General features: G+C 38.4%; 1 protein-coding gene across 2 annotated transcripts in view; it reads left to right on the top strand.

Annotated features, from left to right (window-relative positions):
- The first annotated feature begins 2,276 nt into the window (after nucleotides 1–2,276).
- Nucleotides 2,277–18,323, top strand: part of DTNBP1 (dystrobrevin binding protein 1) — a 67,560-nt gene continuing 51,513 nt past the window's right edge. The window contains exons 1-6 of one of the 2 annotated variants that reach the window (XM_064705210.1): nucleotides 2,277–2,427; nucleotides 5,786–5,836; nucleotides 8,027–8,077; nucleotides 8,766–8,826; nucleotides 11,381–11,513; nucleotides 17,838–17,970. In XM_064705210.1, coding sequence (XP_064561280.1) covers nucleotides 2,372–2,427; nucleotides 5,786–5,836; nucleotides 8,027–8,077; nucleotides 8,766–8,826; nucleotides 11,381–11,513; nucleotides 17,838–17,970 — 485 coding nt within the window. In that variant the 5' untranslated portion in view covers nucleotides 2,277–2,371. Of the gene's footprint in view, nucleotides 2,428–2,681; nucleotides 2,841–5,785; nucleotides 5,837–8,026; nucleotides 8,078–8,765; nucleotides 8,827–11,380; nucleotides 11,514–17,837; nucleotides 17,971–18,323 lie in introns of those variants that run through there. The other variant, XM_064705211.1, reaches the window with a different exon arrangement.

The raw sequence follows: 18,323 nt of genomic DNA, 5'->3' as shown, positions 1-18,323 counted from the left end.
TTTAGAAGTTTCTTCCAGTCTTGTACTTCTAGAATTAGTGACTGTTAATACTATCTCAACACATTTCTTCTCCCAAATCCTACACAGACATGTGAAACAAAACTGTACAACAGTTTATGAATAGTTTTTCTAACTGTAAAAGTAGCAATGGAGTCTAAAAGTGCTTATTCACTGTGAATTAGCAGGGCCACCACTGACAAAAATCATCCACAAGAAAATTGAAAATATGTAACACTGAAGAAATTAATATGATTTCGCAAAGGAAAGCTGAAAATTAAAGGTTAAAACCCCTCCCTTGTCTTCTGAACACTTCAATTCCTGTAACATCATATATTACATAAGGCCAGATTGCACAGCTTTTGTCAGCATTTGCAATGTGTGTCTGTGAATACATCAGAAAACACTTGATTCAAGGCCTTCCCCTCCTTGTCTGAAGAATTAACTGTGCAGGCAAGTGGGAAGTCTCTATTTTCAGATATTGTTGTTAGGTCAAGCATGAGAAAAATACCTTCTAAATGTCATACATTTATTTTTTACAGAATGTTACATGCAGTCTGCCATGAAAGCTGTCTTTCTGACCTCAAGATAAGGCAAGCTGCATCAATTTCAATGTTTGGAATATCAACCCAACCATTTTTCTTTTAGCAGGCATTTCACTTTTAATTTGAATTTCTGCCACTGAGCAATATTTTTTTTTCCATAAGCCAAAGTAGAAACAATTTATAGATGATAAACTCTTCTGAAAGCACAATATCCCAAGCTGTGTTGGGATTATGGTGTCAATTTTCTAGTTGATCCAAAGTACCTCCAACCACTCCTGAATATACTTCTGTAGTATCAAATGACACATCCAGCAGTGGCCCTCTGCATATATTCTCCTTGTAAGAAATTAGTTCAGGGCTCTTATCTTCATATTTTTAGAATTTTCAACCAAAATTGAATTGGTTAGAAAATAAAATGTTTTGAATTTGAAATCTCAGCTTTTTCTAAAAGTTGAAGTCTCAATTAAATGGAAGTCTAAGATTTCCTGGATCCACCTAAATCCTACGTCCATGTCATTCAAACATTAACTGAAGATGCACACGGTGTGAGACTGTCTTCTGGTTACTGTAACTGTAATTATAGCCATCCAGAAAGACTGGCCAATTGTTCTGAAAAGGTCTTGACTCCACTTAAACTGTCTGAAGATTTGCTGAATGATGCCTAACAGTTATTATTTGAGCAGAAAGTACCTAGAAATTTAATTTAAACTTTGCACTGGATTATTTACTATTTGTAAGAACAGCCTTTTTTCTTTTAGGTCATTGTTTGTAAGAATCACTAGCATCTACAAAGCTGTCTCCAAAGAAAATAGTGGAGGGACACATAGACAAACAACCACCAGCTTTGCAAGGCCTTGGAAAGGTTATCATCTATCCCTTACTCCAAGAACCTGGCAACCCTAGGGACACCCTAGGGACACCCAGTGGTTTTGCTTTCCGTACTTGTAAGATTTTATGACAGAACCTGGTTCCCTGAGTTCACAGGACAGGTCAGCTTGGAATAGACCACAGTGGGTCACCCGGCCCAACCTCCCTGCTCAAGCAGGGTCATCCCAGAGCACAGGGCACAGGATTGCACCCTGATGGATCTTGAATATCTCCAAGTAGGGAAACCACAACCTCCCTGGGCAACTTGTTCCAGCGCTTGGTCACCCACACTGTCAAGGTCTTCCTCTTATTCTGGTGGAATTTCCTGGGCATCAGTTTCCACCTGTTGCTTCTTGTCCTATTGCTGAGCACTACCAAGAGCCTGCTTACATCCTCTTGGCACCCTTCCTTCGGACACTTACAGACATTTATATGGGACACTTACATGGCCCTCAGTTGCCTCTTCTCAAGGCTGAACAGGCGCAGCCCCCTGAGCCTTTCCTCGTAAAAGAGATGCTCCAGTCCCTTGATCAACTTTGTATCGCTAAGGAGGTCACTCCTGCGCTACCATCGCTGAAGTCAAAATCATTCTGGTGAGGGTCCCAACCTGCCAAGGTGCTTTCCTGTAAATATACCCTGTAAATATGCTTTCCTTTAAAATAACCTATAAAGAGCCGCAACTTCAGGGATTGGCACGCTGCTTACGCTGTCCTTGATGCCGCCCGGGCTTTAAGCGCAGCCCAGCGCTCGAAGCACGGGACACGCAGAACGAGAGGCTCGGCTCTCCCAGGCAAACCCGCCCGCCCCCAGCCCCGCTAGGACGCGCTGGGAGCCGGGCGGGGCGGAAGGGACGGGGCGGGCTGAGGGCTGAGGGGAGGCGGCCCCGGGGCCGGAGCTCAGCCGAGCCCCGCCCGCGCCCCGCCCTCCGGCGCTGGCCTTCGCAGCCGGGAAGGGCCGGGAAGATGCTGGAGACTCTGCGAGAGCGGCTGCTGAGCGTCCAGCAGGATCTGAGCGCCGGGTGGGTACGGCCTGCGGAACCGCGGGGCTGGTGGGGACAGCGGGTGAGGGGCCCGCGTCCCGCAGCACGGCCGGGCAGGGGGGGAAAGCAGGTGACCGGGGGCCGGGGAGGCGTGGACTGGCGCAGGGAGGGAGGAAGAGGAGGAGATTGCGCAGCCGGGAGGCGCTGCCGGGGCCGGTCTGTCACCCGGGGTGCTCTCCTGGGTGCGGGGACGGGCTGGCAAGGCGGCTCCAGGGTGCCGAGTCCCGCCGTGCTCCCGCCTGGGCTGGGCTGATGGCGGGCTGGAGAGCCTGCGGGGCCGCGGGCAGCGCTGGGGAGCCGCGGTGCCCGGGGAGCAGCTGCGGTCAGGGGAAGGAGAGAGAGAGGGACAGACAATCAGACAGACCGCGGTTGTGAAAGAAGATGTGAATGAGGTCAATTAACGCGCTTGAATTTTTAATGAAGTTACCGACCTTCAAGGTTTCATGGATCAGCGTAATCCCTTAAAGAGCATTTCTGGGCGCCGCTTGGTGTGCGGAGAAACTCTCCTTTCCTTGGAAGATGAGTTACTGTCACTTGGGGAAAAGGGGCGCAGGATAAGCGGATGGAACAGCCCCACGTTTGCACTAGAAAGTATATTCTTCCTGCGTTGTCTCCCCAGGTTTATTCGGCTAGGCCCCGTGTCGATGCTGTTTTTAGTACAAGCAGGTGGCCCAAGTGAGTGTCGCTGGAAGCCAGCGAGTGGCCGCAGGACAAGGTCATGCCTGTGCTGCAGAGCTGGTGGCTCATGATGAGCCACAGGGGAGTATTGTGTTGTATCAATTGCTTTTAAAAACTGTGTGGTCTTTGGCAGCGTTAAGACTGCCTTATAATACCCCTATGGTAAATATTTATATATAGTGAAGAATGTCTTTGTACCCTAGAAACTGAAAATATCTGAAATAACTGAAAATATAAATTTGTCATTACTTGCTTGTATACCGGTGTGTGATGGTCAAGAGAAACTGACAGAAGAGCCTGCCAGTCAAACAGATAAATTGCTTACATGTTATCTGTCTCATCTTAGCAAGCAGCAACTGAATATTAAACTGCCTTAAAAATACAGACAAAAACATTGCTTTATTTCTGTCTGATTTTCTCTTTTGCTTCTCAGAGGAGTTGATATCTCAGTACAGTGTAAGGCTCTTTTGAAAAGGGTGTTTTTCACATGGTGAAAGAGAACAACAGAAAGGTCATAACACGCCAGATCTGATGGTCATTTAATTCTGTGGTTCTGTATTTGTGTTTTCCATATTTGCTGCAGTGGAGTCTGTATACTTCCATGTATTTTGCTTCCTTCCTGGTGTTGCAATGTTTTGTTCTTGAGAACAGTCCCTGATTTCATAATGTCCATCTTTGTATTTTGGCAACTCCATTTATGTGCCCTTTTTCCAGTGTCCTGTCTTTTAAGTGGTATTTTCATGTGTGGTGTAATCTCTCTCTCTCTTTTTTTTTTTTTTTTTTTTTTTTTTTTTGCCATTGGGAGCCTGTTTCTCAGAACCACAGTGGCAGAGGCTGTGGAAGGTATCTTTTTTTTTCCTTTAGTGTTCCCATATATCCGGAACACAAGCTGACCTGGTTTGCCCCCTCTTCCTTCCTAGACCGTGCAACCTAATTTAACCTAATTTCTTGGTGTTCTGGATTACTCTGTTCTGCACCCCACCAAAGTGGTAAAAGAAGTCATTTTGTGATGTTGAGACTTCAGCTTAAAATTGCATAATTCTCAAAACCCAAAGAGAGTATTTTTTGTGGCCAACTTGTTAACTACATATAAATGCTTGCAAAGTAGAACAAGTTGAATTTCATGAAATTGCGAGGGGAAAGGTTTTCCAGGGCTTCTAAGACAATAATATCACTTCCTGAGGAGTATGGGAACATGATGTATTGCTGAAAAAGTTTAAATCTGGGTTGTGTGGTTTAAAGAGAGCAGTTTAGAGTTATCAGCCATTTCTGTGGCCTCCTTCCTTGCTCAGTTGTGTCTGCTGTCTAATTCTGAGTGTCCTGTAAGCAAGATATCTAAATTTTGACCCATTCACCTATTAGCAAGCTTTTGCAGACAGAGGAAAAACAACCAGAATGGATGCAGTGGAGAAGGGCAAATTGCACAGCTTCCTTCAGCAGTGGGCTCTTCCTCAGTGTGCTGTGGTTGTTGCTACCTGGCTTGGCTGTTACAAGCAGCTCTCGGAGAGGGAGTGGAGACCTGCCTTAGCATGTCTTTTCTCAAATTGTGTTCCACCTGGTGTGCTGTAGAGCTTTGATGTTTCTTTAAGTTCCTGGAAAACAGTGATCAAGACTGGGGGAGTGATTTGACTACTCAAAGCAGCCTGAATATCTGTCTGTATATTAGGTTGTTTCTCAGTCCCTGGGTCGCTCAGGATTTCAGATCTCTCTGTCAGATGTGGAGGATATCTTTGGCTCTCATAGTTCATTTCCATCTTGCTTGCATCTCTGTCATTTATTTCTTACTGTCCTGAGCAATAAAAGTTTTTTGTGACCACAAAGGGCCTAGGAATTGAGCATAGCCATTGCCTGGGTGATCAGGGAATAGCCAGCAGGCTTGGTTCTCACTGCACTGTGTCAACTTGACTAATGTGTGTGTGTGTGTGTGTGTATATATATATATATGCATATATATATATTAAATATATATATGTGTATATATATAATATGTATATTTTATATATGTATGTATATATTTTGACTGCTAAAGAATGGAAAGAGTTGGGGAGAGAGGGTTGTTTGGTTGGTTTGGAGGGGTTTTTTTGCTTTTGAGGAGCAAAACAGCAGTCAGTTTGAAATGCACTGTGTGTGAAAAAAGCCTCATATCTGCTCAGTAGCAGTGCACTGTGGTGATGCTGCTGGAGGTTCTGAAAGCTGGCAGAAGAAAAGTTGTGCTTCTGCTGGTTTTGTGTTGGCAGGCTTATGGCAGGTGGGCTATACGTGTGTATGTGTGACTGTCATGCTTTTCCTTGCCATGAGAGCCTTCCTGTAAATGGTATTCCTCAGGGCTGGATTGGTTATTGCTAGGCATGTCTTTAGTTCCTGCCTGCTAAGGAAATTGTATCAACAAGCAGATGACTTATACACACAATTCCCATTAAACTTGTCGTACTGAATTGTCTGATGCGCTTCTACAAAAAATGTCAAGATTTAGCAGCCATGTCAGTGGAAATAAATTCATATGAGGGTCTCCACAAAACTAAGGGAAATTTGATTTATTTGTGAAACAAGCTGAAACAAAATTAATTGTAATAGACTGGAATTAAGACATTATGTGTTCAAGCAATTCATTCTCTGGTTTTGATGTAAATGTCTGATGGATTTGTGTTTTGGTTTGTAGGTTGAAGACTTTGAGCGACAAATCAAGAGATGCAAAGAAAAGTAGGCAAAGGTACTTTTGAATGTCTTAATATATAGCATTAATATAAGATATTCCTGTTAGGGAAAAAATTGAAGTGTCTCATATATATGAGTCAATTGCAAGAACATTTGCATATAATTTTACAAAATAATATTTTGACAACAGAGAAGCTTAACGAAAGCAAATGCTTTGCTTAATACAGCCTTCATTGATAGGCCTAAATAATTTCTAATGGCTGTCAATCAGTTTATAAATTACTATTTAAATTAAATGAATATGCAGTGTTTTTGTAGTACCTCATAGAAGATTCAGGTTGCAGTACACTGAAATGTAATTGTTTACAATCTCTGTGAATCTCTTGTCCTAAAATTGTAACTCAGGGGAGTTTTTTTGTGGGTAAAAAGAGAAATAGGAGCCTTTTTATTGTGGAAGATATGTGTGTAATGAAATACTTCAGTTTTCTGTTTCAAGAAGCTTTGATAATTGTGCTGATTTGGTTTTCTTTCTTTAATTGATTTGGGGTTTTTTTTTAGTCCTCTGCATTTTAGTTCTCAATTTTTCAACCTGTGTAAGCTGCAGCGAAAGACTACTTGTTGTCTGTAAATGACATCTGTGAGAGTTACTTCTTAAAATCAGATATGCTTTAGTGTAAAGCATGTTCTTACAAATAGTATCTGTAAGACACAAGTACTATTTGTGTCTACATACTATGTAGACACAAATTAGTTTAAAAACAAGCCAAGTGCTAAAAATAAAACATCTGAAATGTGAAAGGGGTCGAGGAGCCTGACCAGTAGTGATTGAAGATGCTCAATCCATAAAAGCCCATAGGACCATATGTGCCCAGAGGTATCTCATGAAAATCAAGAGGTACAAATTCCATGTTTCCCTGGGAAGAAAGCATCCCCTGCAACAATGCAGGCTGGTGCAGACAGACTATCTGGGAAGTAACTTTGCTAAAAAGACCTTGGAGTTCTTGGCAGACAGCAGGCTGAATGAGAGCCAGGGGACATGCCTTGCAGCAGGGATGTCCCACAGCTAATGGGGCTGCAAACAACACCCCGACAGTGGGATTGAGGAATGTGATTGTCCCCTGCATTCAGTGCACCTCAGAGCACTAACTACCCTGTCCAGTCTGGTCCCCAGTTTGAGAAAGGTGTTAACATTCTGGGGCCGTTTAGTGGAGGGCCACCAGAATGGCTGGGGCAGGAGCTCTGTGTGTGAGGAAAAGCTGAGATGGGCAGCTCTTCAGCCTAGGTGACTTCTGGGAGACCTAGCAGCAGCATGCCATTACACATGAACTGGTTATTGAGGAAACTGGTGTGTGGTGGGAACTCAAAAGGTGATAGGAATACGATGGAACAAGAGAAGATCAGACAGAAAAAGCTGAGAAAAGCTTCCTGAGAAAGCTGCTTTGATCTCATAGCTGGTTTCAACAGGGGAGTGCAGTAGGAACTTCCTGAGGTCCCTTTCCACCTCACTGATTCTGTCACTTTTCCCTTGCTTAAGGACAAGAAGCTTTAACTTATGGTAGTTTGTTTTGGGGATTTTTTTTGTTTTTTTCCCCATTCAAATTGTTTGAATGATAATGCAAAACAGTCTATTGGAGTGATCTTCCAAGAGACAGATTTTGGATGACATTAAGATCTTCACATCCTTAGAAGTACTGTATTGTTAATTTTCTGTAACTTACAGTAAGATGTCTTTATACTTCAAGCTGTTATTAATGGAAGTGTATGCATCAAATAGGAAATCATTAGAGCATTAAACTGGCAAAGGTTCCTTAGCTTAGTATTTATTTTTGGTGTCGGATATATTAAGTGGAATATCTGTCTTGAGGGACATGAACTTGTGTAGTAGTCTTCTTTTTCAGAATGTTTCTGTGCCCCTTTTTAGGTTAAAATTATGTTCATCCTATATCTTTGTTAACTGTACTTAGAAATTATTCAATAGAACTTGTTTTTAATGGACATGGTTGAAAAGAAGTAAGAATAGGTTATCATAAAACAACAAGGGAAAAAAGCAATCCTAGCTTTGGAATATTCTTGTAAGATACACCATGTAATGCATTTTAAACCAAAATTGGCAAAGTGTTTGTGAAAGTAGGAGCAGGAGGAAACATTTCTGTGCTCAGCATATCTGTCAGATGTGTGTGCACACATTTTTTATAGCAGCCTTCTTTTCTTTAACAATTTTGTACATTTGCAATTTGTTTTATAGAACTGTTCAGTGTTTGCCAGAGTTTTCTGCTGGACTGGAATTACTAAGCAGGTATGACCTTCCTTTTCTTTATTAGTGTTTGTTTCATACATTAGATTTTAAAAATCTAATTTCTTAAGAAAGAAATTAGAGAGGAAAATCAAAGTATTGCCACTAGGTTTTTGGTTGTTTTGCAGTTAGTAGTGTGGGAGTGGTTACCAAATGATAAATGTGTTTAAAGCTTGCCCAATCCTGAAGTGTTGTCATGTTAATGAAACTGAAGTTCTGGAGGAAAAGTTGCATTTAAAAGATGACTAATGCAGAGAGGTGAAGGAGGCCAGCGCTGAGTCCTAGTCTGTGGTTTCATAACTTAGACATATTTGATACTATTTCCTTTTTTTTTTTTTTTTAATTGGATGTGGTACATGTATGATTACAGTCTTGTTATTTTTAAAAATTTACTTAACTAAGTTGAGTTCCAAGTGATGCTTAAGATGGTGAGTTGTCTTGTAAGTATTGTTTGGTCCATTTAGCTTTTAAATGTCAGTTAGCAGGTTAAAAAAACATGAATTACTTTTTCTTTAAAACACATTATTTCTCACTGTATGTTCGTCTTGGCAGAACAGTAAGTACTGGAAAGAATTACACAGCTTTTTAAGCTGTAATTTCTGGTCGTACCTGCAAATATAAGTACAATGACATCCATGAATTCCTTTGTGAGGAGAGCGCAGTACAAAATAGTAATTTGTCTCTTCTTCAGATACGAAGATGCTTGGGCTGCCCTTCATAAAGGAGCCAAAGATTGTGCAAAAGCTGGAGAGGTAAGAAAAAATAACAATGTCATGCATGAAATATTTTAAAATGTGTAAATAATTTTAAACTAAAACTTTTACTACCCACCTACAAGGTTAACCTTGGCCCCCAGGTAAACATCCACACAGCTTTCTTCACTCTCACAGTAATGTAAACAGCAACATAATGCAAATGTGAAATAACAGAAAACTCGATGCAATGTAAACAGTTGCAAAGATGATGTTGTATGTTACTGCTCTAGATATTTAATGGGGGGGTGGCTGGGAAAGTGCAGAATGTATTTGGGGTTGAGGCACCTTCGTGGTTTGTATCAGGGCAGGGCTGTGGCGTTGACGCTGCTGCCCCCTCCTAGTGCACAGGAGACAGCAAGATTGCCTTGACCAACAGAAAATGTTTGGGAGGTGTTTGTGCTTTCTCCTAATTTCACTCACTGTTCCTGCCCTGGAAGCAAAGTGACAAGTTGTGTGGTTTATCTGTGGAATGAAGGGGAAGGAAATTTCCAGTAAGCGTTACCAGTGCATTACTCAGCACCAGACTTTCAGTTTCAAGCCATCTTTAAGAGGCAGACCGTGTAATCTGGGTGGCCACAATGCAGAGCAGGACTGAGCTGTCTGAAACCTTCACTTTGGCTGAGTGCATCCTTCCTGGCTCATCTCTTCACTTGGAGACTTCTCTGTATCTTTTTATAATGGATAAATCACTCACTGTGTATTTATAGTAAGAAAGAAAGTCTCTTATGTTCTCCTTTCTCTTGCCTAATGGTATGGCCCTGCTTTTCCCTGCATTCTGGTGGAAACCTTCAGGCATGGGAGATCGAGTTCTCCTTGCCAGTTTGGCATGTTTTACTGCTCATAATGTTAGTTTTTCCTAGAAAATCTCATAAATGATGTTGTCCCAATTTTATAATACTTGCTATAGTTTGCTTTAAAAATTGCAATTTTGAAAACAGTGTGAGATTTCATATATATGAAACTAATATAAACTAATCACACATGTTATGGCTGTTATGGAAAATGAGAATGAAAAACTTCCAGAGAGACTTACATTTTCCTTTAAAATCAGATGTTTGCTTTACACACAACTCAGTGTATGCATTGCTTGTTGAATGTTGTTTTTTACTTTTTTTATAAAAGGGGAGAATAAAAACTGTGTAAGCACAGAAGATTGACTGTGCTGTAGAAGACCTAAAGGTCCACTTGTCCAGTATCCAATTTCTGCTTACTTGTGCTGTCTTATTTATAAATGTTGAGTAAAGTGAAAATTTCAGGCTTCAATTACAGCTTAGAGTCTTACCATGTTAAATGGTAGATGTTAACTACCAGTTTCATGCACAAAATTGTCCTTTTAGAAGATTATAATTTCACCTGCATTCATTTATCTCAGGGCTGAAATGTTTGTGGTGTTTGTCCCCATCTCATGGTGGCTTGTTTTGGGTTTTTTTTTGTTTGCTTTACTGTTTACCGGATATAAATACCATATCCCAGTCTCAGAAATAGACCTGGCTTATTTAAGTAAGACTGTTTGGTCTTTTAAAGGGTTCCATTTCTCACTGGGCTTTGGAATAAGTTTTCAAAACTTGTCTGGTAAAACAGGATGTTTTCTTAAGGGATAGGTAGCTGGAGGAATTTGCAAAAGATAGTTGTTCTTTTAAAAGAATTTATATAAAGTGGGTAGAATTGTACATTTGAGAGCTCCTTTGTCCATTGCTCAGACTTTTTCAGTTCTGCCTATAAAGACTATAGAAATTGAGGAGTTCAGAATGCAGATACAGCCACAGGCTGTAGTTGTGTGCAAGAGGAAGAATGGATAATGGAATTAGGAGCAGGGAAACAATAATTGAGTTATCTGACTTATATATAATAGAAACATTTGTTACCTAAGATCTCTTGATTCTGGTATTTTTCATAGAAAATAAGTGAGACTTTGAAGCAGTGTATCCTTTTCTTAGCCTATTATATAATCAAAGTTAAGAAGAATGAAACAACAAGAATTTAAGTAATGTAGAAATGTGTTCATAAACACTTGGCACTGATGCAGTTTGTCACAGAAGCAGAAGAGCTGTAATGTTATAAAGGCAACTTTTTTTTTTTAAATGTCATTCCTTTTACTTTATTTTCTAGAGTACTTTGCATGTGCAGAATTTTCATTTTTATTGTTAAGATGAAATTGGTATGACTGGCAACATTAAACTATTGATATAAATATGCCCAAAATCGCAGCACTACGATGTTGTTATTGTGCACCAGTGCAACACTGCTGCCAAAATTTCAGGTACATCTTGCTTACAGTTAATAAAATCCATTAAATACTTCCTGCATTGATTAGTATATTGAGAAAAAACTTTTTGTCATATTTTTGTTCAGTGCATTTTGAAATAAATATTCCATACTACAGGGGATTTTTTTTGAGCCTGTTGTTTATTTACTTGTGGAGTACACAAGTGGCAGTGCTGTAGGGTTGTTGTGCTGACCTTATGCTTCCAAATGTATTAATTATAAAAAATTAGTCAAGATGCTCATGAACAGGTACAGAAGTTTGCAATTAAACACCTGTTTGTTGCAGCTGGTTGACAGTGAAGTTGTGATGCTTTCTGCACACTGGGAAAAGAAAAGGAGCAGTCTGGTGGAACTGCAGGATCAGCTTCAGCAAATACCAGGATTCTTAGCAGATCTGGAATGCCTCACAGCAAGCCTAGGTAAGTTCTTCTAGACATAACAAACATTCAGATCAGTACAAAGGATTAGACTGAAGTTCAGCTGCTGTGAATGTTGTGATTACAAAATTTAATTTTGCTTTCTGTGGTTCTTAAACAAACTGTTGGTTTTTTTTTTAATTGACAAGTAGCAGTGGTTGCTCTCCCAGCGGTTGAAATTTTGTATGTGTTGCTATTTGAAAAAAAAATTGACAAATGTTTGAACGGGTGAAAAATGCTATTCTTGAAATCTTATTAAATTGTTAAGATTTTTTGATAGTATAAATGCTAATTTATATAGCTGCTTCTTTTGAATTCTTTGTAATTTTATATAATAATGTTTAAACTTATCATTTGGGGTGGGATGGGGGGGAGGAATTTACTTGGCTAGGGACACTTTCAAGGCAAAAACCTTTGGTTTTGAATAGTTGTTGGTTCCAAAGGTAACTTCCATAATTTGGATTGATTTACAGGGTTAAGATATTCTGAAGTGATATTAAGCTTTTCTATAGGTGAATATTAATGCTGCCTATTAGCAAACACCTCATGTTTGTTAGGTGGGTTGCAATTTTTAAAACTTTACCAAAGGTTAATCTGTTCATTTTATTAAAAAGATGAAAACATAAATGCTTTGGTGGACTATTTCTGGAACCTCTCAGACAAAGCTGTTGAAAATTAAATTAGGAAAAAATGTTGAGGACTCTTGGTCTCTGAAAATCTCTACTGTTGCTGAGCCTTGAAATGGGCAGGCAGCATTTGGCAAGCAGCAGCCCTGTCTGTCCACAGTACGTTTCTTGATGCTTCCATGAGAATCCATAGGGGGTACATCAAATTAAAGCTTCACAAAACTTCTGTCTGCACATAGATTTTAGGTAGCTGAGTTCCCCAGGGACTGTGCCTGCGCTTCCCTTTCTTACAGCTGCTGGGAAGTAATGCAGAAATTCCTCATGTGATTGCAAAACCAGAAATTCCTCTGGTTTTTTGTGGGGTGGGCTGGATTTTTGTGCTGACGCAATGTGAAGAAAAGGAGGGTTCTTTTCTGTCTTCAAGGGCTAATTTCTCATTCTGCCATGGTCAGTGGTCATGCACAAATCAGCTTTTGTTCCTAGGTGAGCTGGTAATAGCTTTGCTATTTATTCCCGAAGCAGGGAATATATTCTACTTTTTATTACAATTTTCTTATATGATCTTGTTTAATGAGGCTTTATCATCTGTGCTAACCATTTAATACTGCCTGTTTGAAAAAAAAATATTTCTAAGGAAATAAAAGTTCAAATAATGATTTATTAAAATACTGGGTTTAATATTACTGTACAGTCCACTGGTAGCCCAAAGATAAACAAAGTAATAGAAAGCTAATGAAATTGCCTTTATAGTTCATAATGCTGCAAATGCAGTAAAATCCTGATGAATTTGGGCTGCTTTCTGATTCCTAATACAGTTTTATGAACTAGAATTAATCTCACTCTGATTGTAGAATTTATTGGATAGGTAAGTCTCTAGATATTTTTTGATACTGCAAAAGTAGGATTTAAGGAAGCATTCAGCAGCCAGCTCAGGGAAGGTAATGAATTTTGACATGTACTGCTAAGGTTCTGGGATTTGTACCAAACCTTGAACCAAACCAAACCAAGCTTTACCTTTTGTGTCAGATTTTAAGTAATTTATCTAAAATTTCTTATTAGTTTGTCCTAACAACTGTGTTTTGGGTTTTATTTTTTCTTCTAATATTTTTTATGGAGTCTGTTTGAAGAGATAGATGTAATTTGTACCAAATTCAACATCTAACCTTCTGAAGGTGATTTAACAGAACTTTACTGCAGTATTCTGCTCATTGTTTTTAGTTTTTATAACTCTTAAATAATTGCTTCATATAAATATAAACTGTATTCAGCTTTTCAAGAGATGACTATTTCTCTGACTGTAAATTTTGAATGAGTAAAATATTCTGTAAAAAAAATTAAAATCACGAAGTGCTGAGTTGTGCGCTCAAGATGTAATTTGGCTAACCTTCATCATTTCAACAAAATAGTTGGTTCTTCTGACATGATATGCTTCTAATAAATGTATTAATGCTTCCATTTTGAAAGTAAGTAGGGGACCCTCGTTGCTTTCAGTGAAAGAAATTTCAGATAATGGAAATGAACCTTTTTAGTGACCTACTTAAAATTGGTATGACTCATGTACAGATTCTTCAGCTTTTGCTATGTATAACAGGACACATTTTCATTAGCAATTTTATAAAGTTCTTTAGCTTAGGTATTCACATTATCAGTCATCCCTCACTTGAAGTAGAAAATCTGTGGCTTCATTTGATAAATTTATTGTATTATGCAATGTGTTGTAGCTGCTACTGAGAATTTTGAAGCAAAAAGTTACTCTCATGTAAAGGTGGAAAGGAGAGTTATTGCCCTTTCAGAGTGCAGAATTGGAATCATCACTTAAGCCAGTTTTTGGTTGAGATATTGTAGCAAATACCTGCTCGCTGATATCAGCATACTTAGTATGAAATGTGTTTTTATGTTTGAGCAGTGGCATTTTGCTCAAACATCGGTTTTGGTTTCAGCAAATCCATACACACAAACATTAATGCAAATCCAGTTTTTCTCCCTTCCTTTTTCTTTTTTTTTTTCCTTTTAAAGATCAGCTTGATACTGGTTTCAGAAAGACTGCTCTTGTATATAGGTGACAGATCCAACATTGAAAATGTTTTCCTTGTGGGACTGCAAAGAAAATAAGGCTGGGCATGCAGTCACAGAGACAAAAGCCTTTGCCTCTTAGTTTTTAGGATTTTTTTTTAAGTGAGGGCTAGATGGGTGTGAAAATTTGTTGGGGAAACAGAACGTTTTGCACTGCTTAGGAGAAGCATCCTTGTTTATATCTTGAGCAAAAGGTCAGTCTTTTTTTATTTCAGATTGTGTGTCAAGTATGAAAGTTGCCATTCTCTAGCTTTGCAAAATTCGTCTAATTTTTTTCAGAATTTGCATTTATCTTTTACTGAAAAAATCTGAGAAGATATTGGGAAGATTTATGCAAAACCAGAAAATTTGAATAATACTGTGTAAAGACATCTGTGTTCAACAGGGAATTTTTCTCCATAGGCTCCAGGGCACAACACTTCAGCAGAGGGGGTTGTTGTATTAGGTAGGGATATATATGTGTAAAAGGCATACAGTTTGGTGCTGTAAACTTGGAAGTGCCTGAGGATTGAGTATACAAGGAAAAGGATCCTAGTGTACCTGCTATGTAGTTTCAGCAAAGAAGCTGCTCTAACTTCATGTAAGTGGTATAATACTAGCTGGGTTTAAGATCCTTTCTGTGAAAACAGATAAAAATTGTGCACTAGTACAACTGTAAGTATATAAAGTTTTTCCTTTTTTTTTTTTTTAAATTTATTTTGCAGCTGAATTGAGCTCTTCCTGGTCTTATATGTCTTTCACTGCTAATTTAAGTTTTAGTAATCCTTGCCCTTGTAATCTCTGTGTGGCCTAGCGGTATAGAGACCATCTTTGATATAATTGCTTCCATTCTTTTTGCTTTTTCCCTTTTAGATAGAAAATAAATGATCTTTGTAGAAATGTCTTTAATACTCCTGCATGGTTTCTGTTGTTTGAATGGCTGGGACAGTGCAGGAAAGCTACATCTAAAGTTAGTGGAAACCTATTTTCTGACATACAGCTGTGATGTAGCTATTCTAACAAATTTTGTACTCATACAGAACTACAGATAACATAGGTTTCAGTTAGAAAAGTTATGTGGTACATTTAAATTAGGTACAGTTTAGAAAGAAGGTGTTTCCTGGATTAAAAAAAAAATCGTGGTTATTGAGTTCTAGATAAATACTTTAATATCTGATAGCTTGTAAACCATGGAAAACAGTGTATGCTGATAGAAGATAATACAGTGTAATGTCACTTGACCAAACTTTAAACATACTTCAAAAGAATTAAAATTAAGAATTAAAGTTTCAAATACTGTTGTTATGCTTGTGGTAATGTAAGAAATACAGCCCAAACTGTTGTAATTGGAGTGATGTGACACAAAGAAGTAGGTTTTTGGTTTTTTTAGCTGTCTAATAAAAAAATACTATTGCTACCAAGTGTGGCATATTGCTGTATATGAAAAGTCTTAATCTAAAGGTAAATATGTTTTTTAAAATCTGAAAAAGATTTAGAGGAGATGCATTTTTCACAGCCTAAGTTTCAAATTAATTAAATCTATAGTTTTGTTTGGCACTGCCTTTTGTATGCACAGTGCATGTATTCTCTTTTGGGTAAGAGAGATGTTAATTCTCAGCTGTAGCTGCTGCAACGGAGCTTGTCTTCAATTTTTTTCTGAAAAGCAATTTTTCTTTCCCTTCAGATAGGAAAAAAACTTCTGAAACCTCTGTTGCAGTAAAGCAGGATTGTTGCCTCCTGGAGAGATCTCTGGTGTCCATTTCTCTTCTTCAGGAGCGCAGTGTTTTCTGCAGTTCCCACTAGAGGCTGCTCAAATGCAAGCGCTGGAAATCAGTTGCTCTAGAATTCACTTTCTTTCATCCTCTTTATTTTCCTATTCTTTGTTGTTGTCTTTTAATATTATTTCAACAGCAAATACAGCAAAGCAGGTGGTAGGCATTTTTAAGTGGAAAAAACAGTGGTTGATAGGTACCTTAGTAAATTATTTTCAGTCCTGCTGTGTTTGAGAATTTTGCGGATTAATAAGGGAGCAATTATTCTGAAAAGCAAGTTAGCACAATACAGGTATTTGGATTTTAATGCACTCAGAGAAGTCTATTTCCTAAAGAAAAAGGGCCTACCAATCATAATTGTAATCATGATATTACGCTTTGAATACATCTGGATTTTGTGAGAGAAAATTGAGTATGTAGTAAGCGATGAATGTTCCACATCACAATATGTATAGCTGAAAACATTTTTTTTCCCCTCAAACTTGTTTTTGCATTAATTGTCAATTGCCTTTCTTTATTTTTTGTTGTTTTTTGCCAATCCCTCCCACTTCCCCTCAGTGATCTGTATACAGAAAAATAATTTAGGGAAATTTTTACTGATTATATTATTCATGTTTCCCTTTCCTGTTGTGGATCTTCTTTGTTAGGGGCTAAAAAAATGGTGTGAAGTGAAGCTGAACATATGAATATGCATCCTAGGAAATTTGCTTATAAAGTCTTAACCTCTGCTTTTTTAGAGGAACCACGAGGATGGCTATTTATAATGAAGCAATGGCTAAGGAAGTTGAAATTATTTATTGTCCAATATAGGCCTCAAGTAGAATGGCCAAGCCAGAATGGAGGATTTGGCTGATGCCTTCAGCTTCCTGTTTCCTTTTTTTGAGCATCTGAAATACATTAACTCTGGCAGCTATTTGTTTGTAAAAATGTGAATTATTCTTGCTCCTGAATTTACCTTCCCTGTGGTATAGGAGAAGGCCTGGCAAAAAGATGAATAATATTCCTGTAGTTCACACAGTTTCATCCCAGAGTGACCAGCTGGTTAGGGTTTGGGAAAATATATTTTCCACTTTGAGATCCTGAGGAGAGACATGAAATTTAGCATTAATCACCTTCAGGGAAAGTGATTCTTTGATACAAGCTTCACATGGGTTAATTCAGATGAGGAGGGACCTCGGGAATTGTCTAATCCAAATTTCTACTCATAGCAATATGAGATAATTTTTCTCAGGACATGTCATAGACAAGATCTATTTGAAGTTGAGAGTGAGCAATTATGTTTAAAGAAAATATTAAGGGATGTGTATGTAAAATGGGTAGATTTAATTGTAAAATTTACATGTGTATGTAAAATAGGTACATCTCTATATTTAGCTTATCAGTAAAGGGTTTGTCTTCAGAGACATAAATATCTGTTGTTGTATATTACCATGGCATCATGTGAAAGTTAAAATTCTCCCTGTATGATTTGTTTCATTTGAAAAAATGAATATTTGACCTGGCTTTGGCCAGCACAGATTTATTCCTTGGATTGGTACTGTGCAGGAAATGCTAAACTGGCAGTCTGCTTCAGAAAGAAAAATATGAGTTCTGAGTGCTTCTCTTCCTCAAAAACAGGCCGGGATCGTGTGTCACCACGATGCTGGGACAAATAGAATTGTTCAGCACCTTACTACAAGGGAACCTTGGATAGATCTCCCTTTAACGTGGCTCTGCTGCCACTCTTCACTATGGGATTTGGGCTGAGATTTGTTTGTCTTTTATATGTGTGTAATTATTACCATGTTAATTATTTACCTTTATGAAATCCTGTTTCTGTTCAGGTGAGTTCTGTGTCCATTGATGCAGTTAGATATTCATACAAGTCTTTCTTACAGCCCAGCTAGAAGCAAACTTTGAGGAAATGGAGAATCATCTGTTGTGTCTTGAGGAACTATGTGAACAGTGTGAATTGGAAAGGTACAAATGTATGCAGACATTACAGCTGGAAAACTACAAGAAAACAAAAAGGTAAATAAAACACTTGTTATAAATATAAATTAGCATACAATATAAGCCTTTTGTAATTGTCCCCCCCCAAAGTAATATTATCCCTTTTATTTTCATCTTCTAAAGAAACAGTAGTCTTTGACAGGACGTTGCAAATTTGTAGCAGATTCATTGAATGTCTTAGTGATGAACAAAGAGTACATGTGTTTGGAAAATTATCACAACATTGTTGTTAAGATTAAGTCATGTTTATTATTCTCCACAAAGAATTGGAATAAGGACTGTTGTTAATAAGCACAGATAAACTGTTGTTTCTTTTAATCCCTTGCCCTGGTTTATGGATTCCTTTTTTTTTTTTTTTTTTTTTTCCCAAG

Source organism: Zonotrichia leucophrys, chromosome 2, assembly GCF_028769735.1.
Source record: "Zonotrichia leucophrys gambelii isolate GWCS_2022_RI chromosome 2, RI_Zleu_2.0, whole genome shotgun sequence".
Lineage (NCBI taxonomy): Eukaryota > Metazoa > Chordata > Aves > Passeriformes > Passerellidae > Zonotrichia > Zonotrichia leucophrys.
Note: the sequence above shows the minus strand (reverse complement) of the source record. Positions and strands in the feature narration are given on the sequence as shown.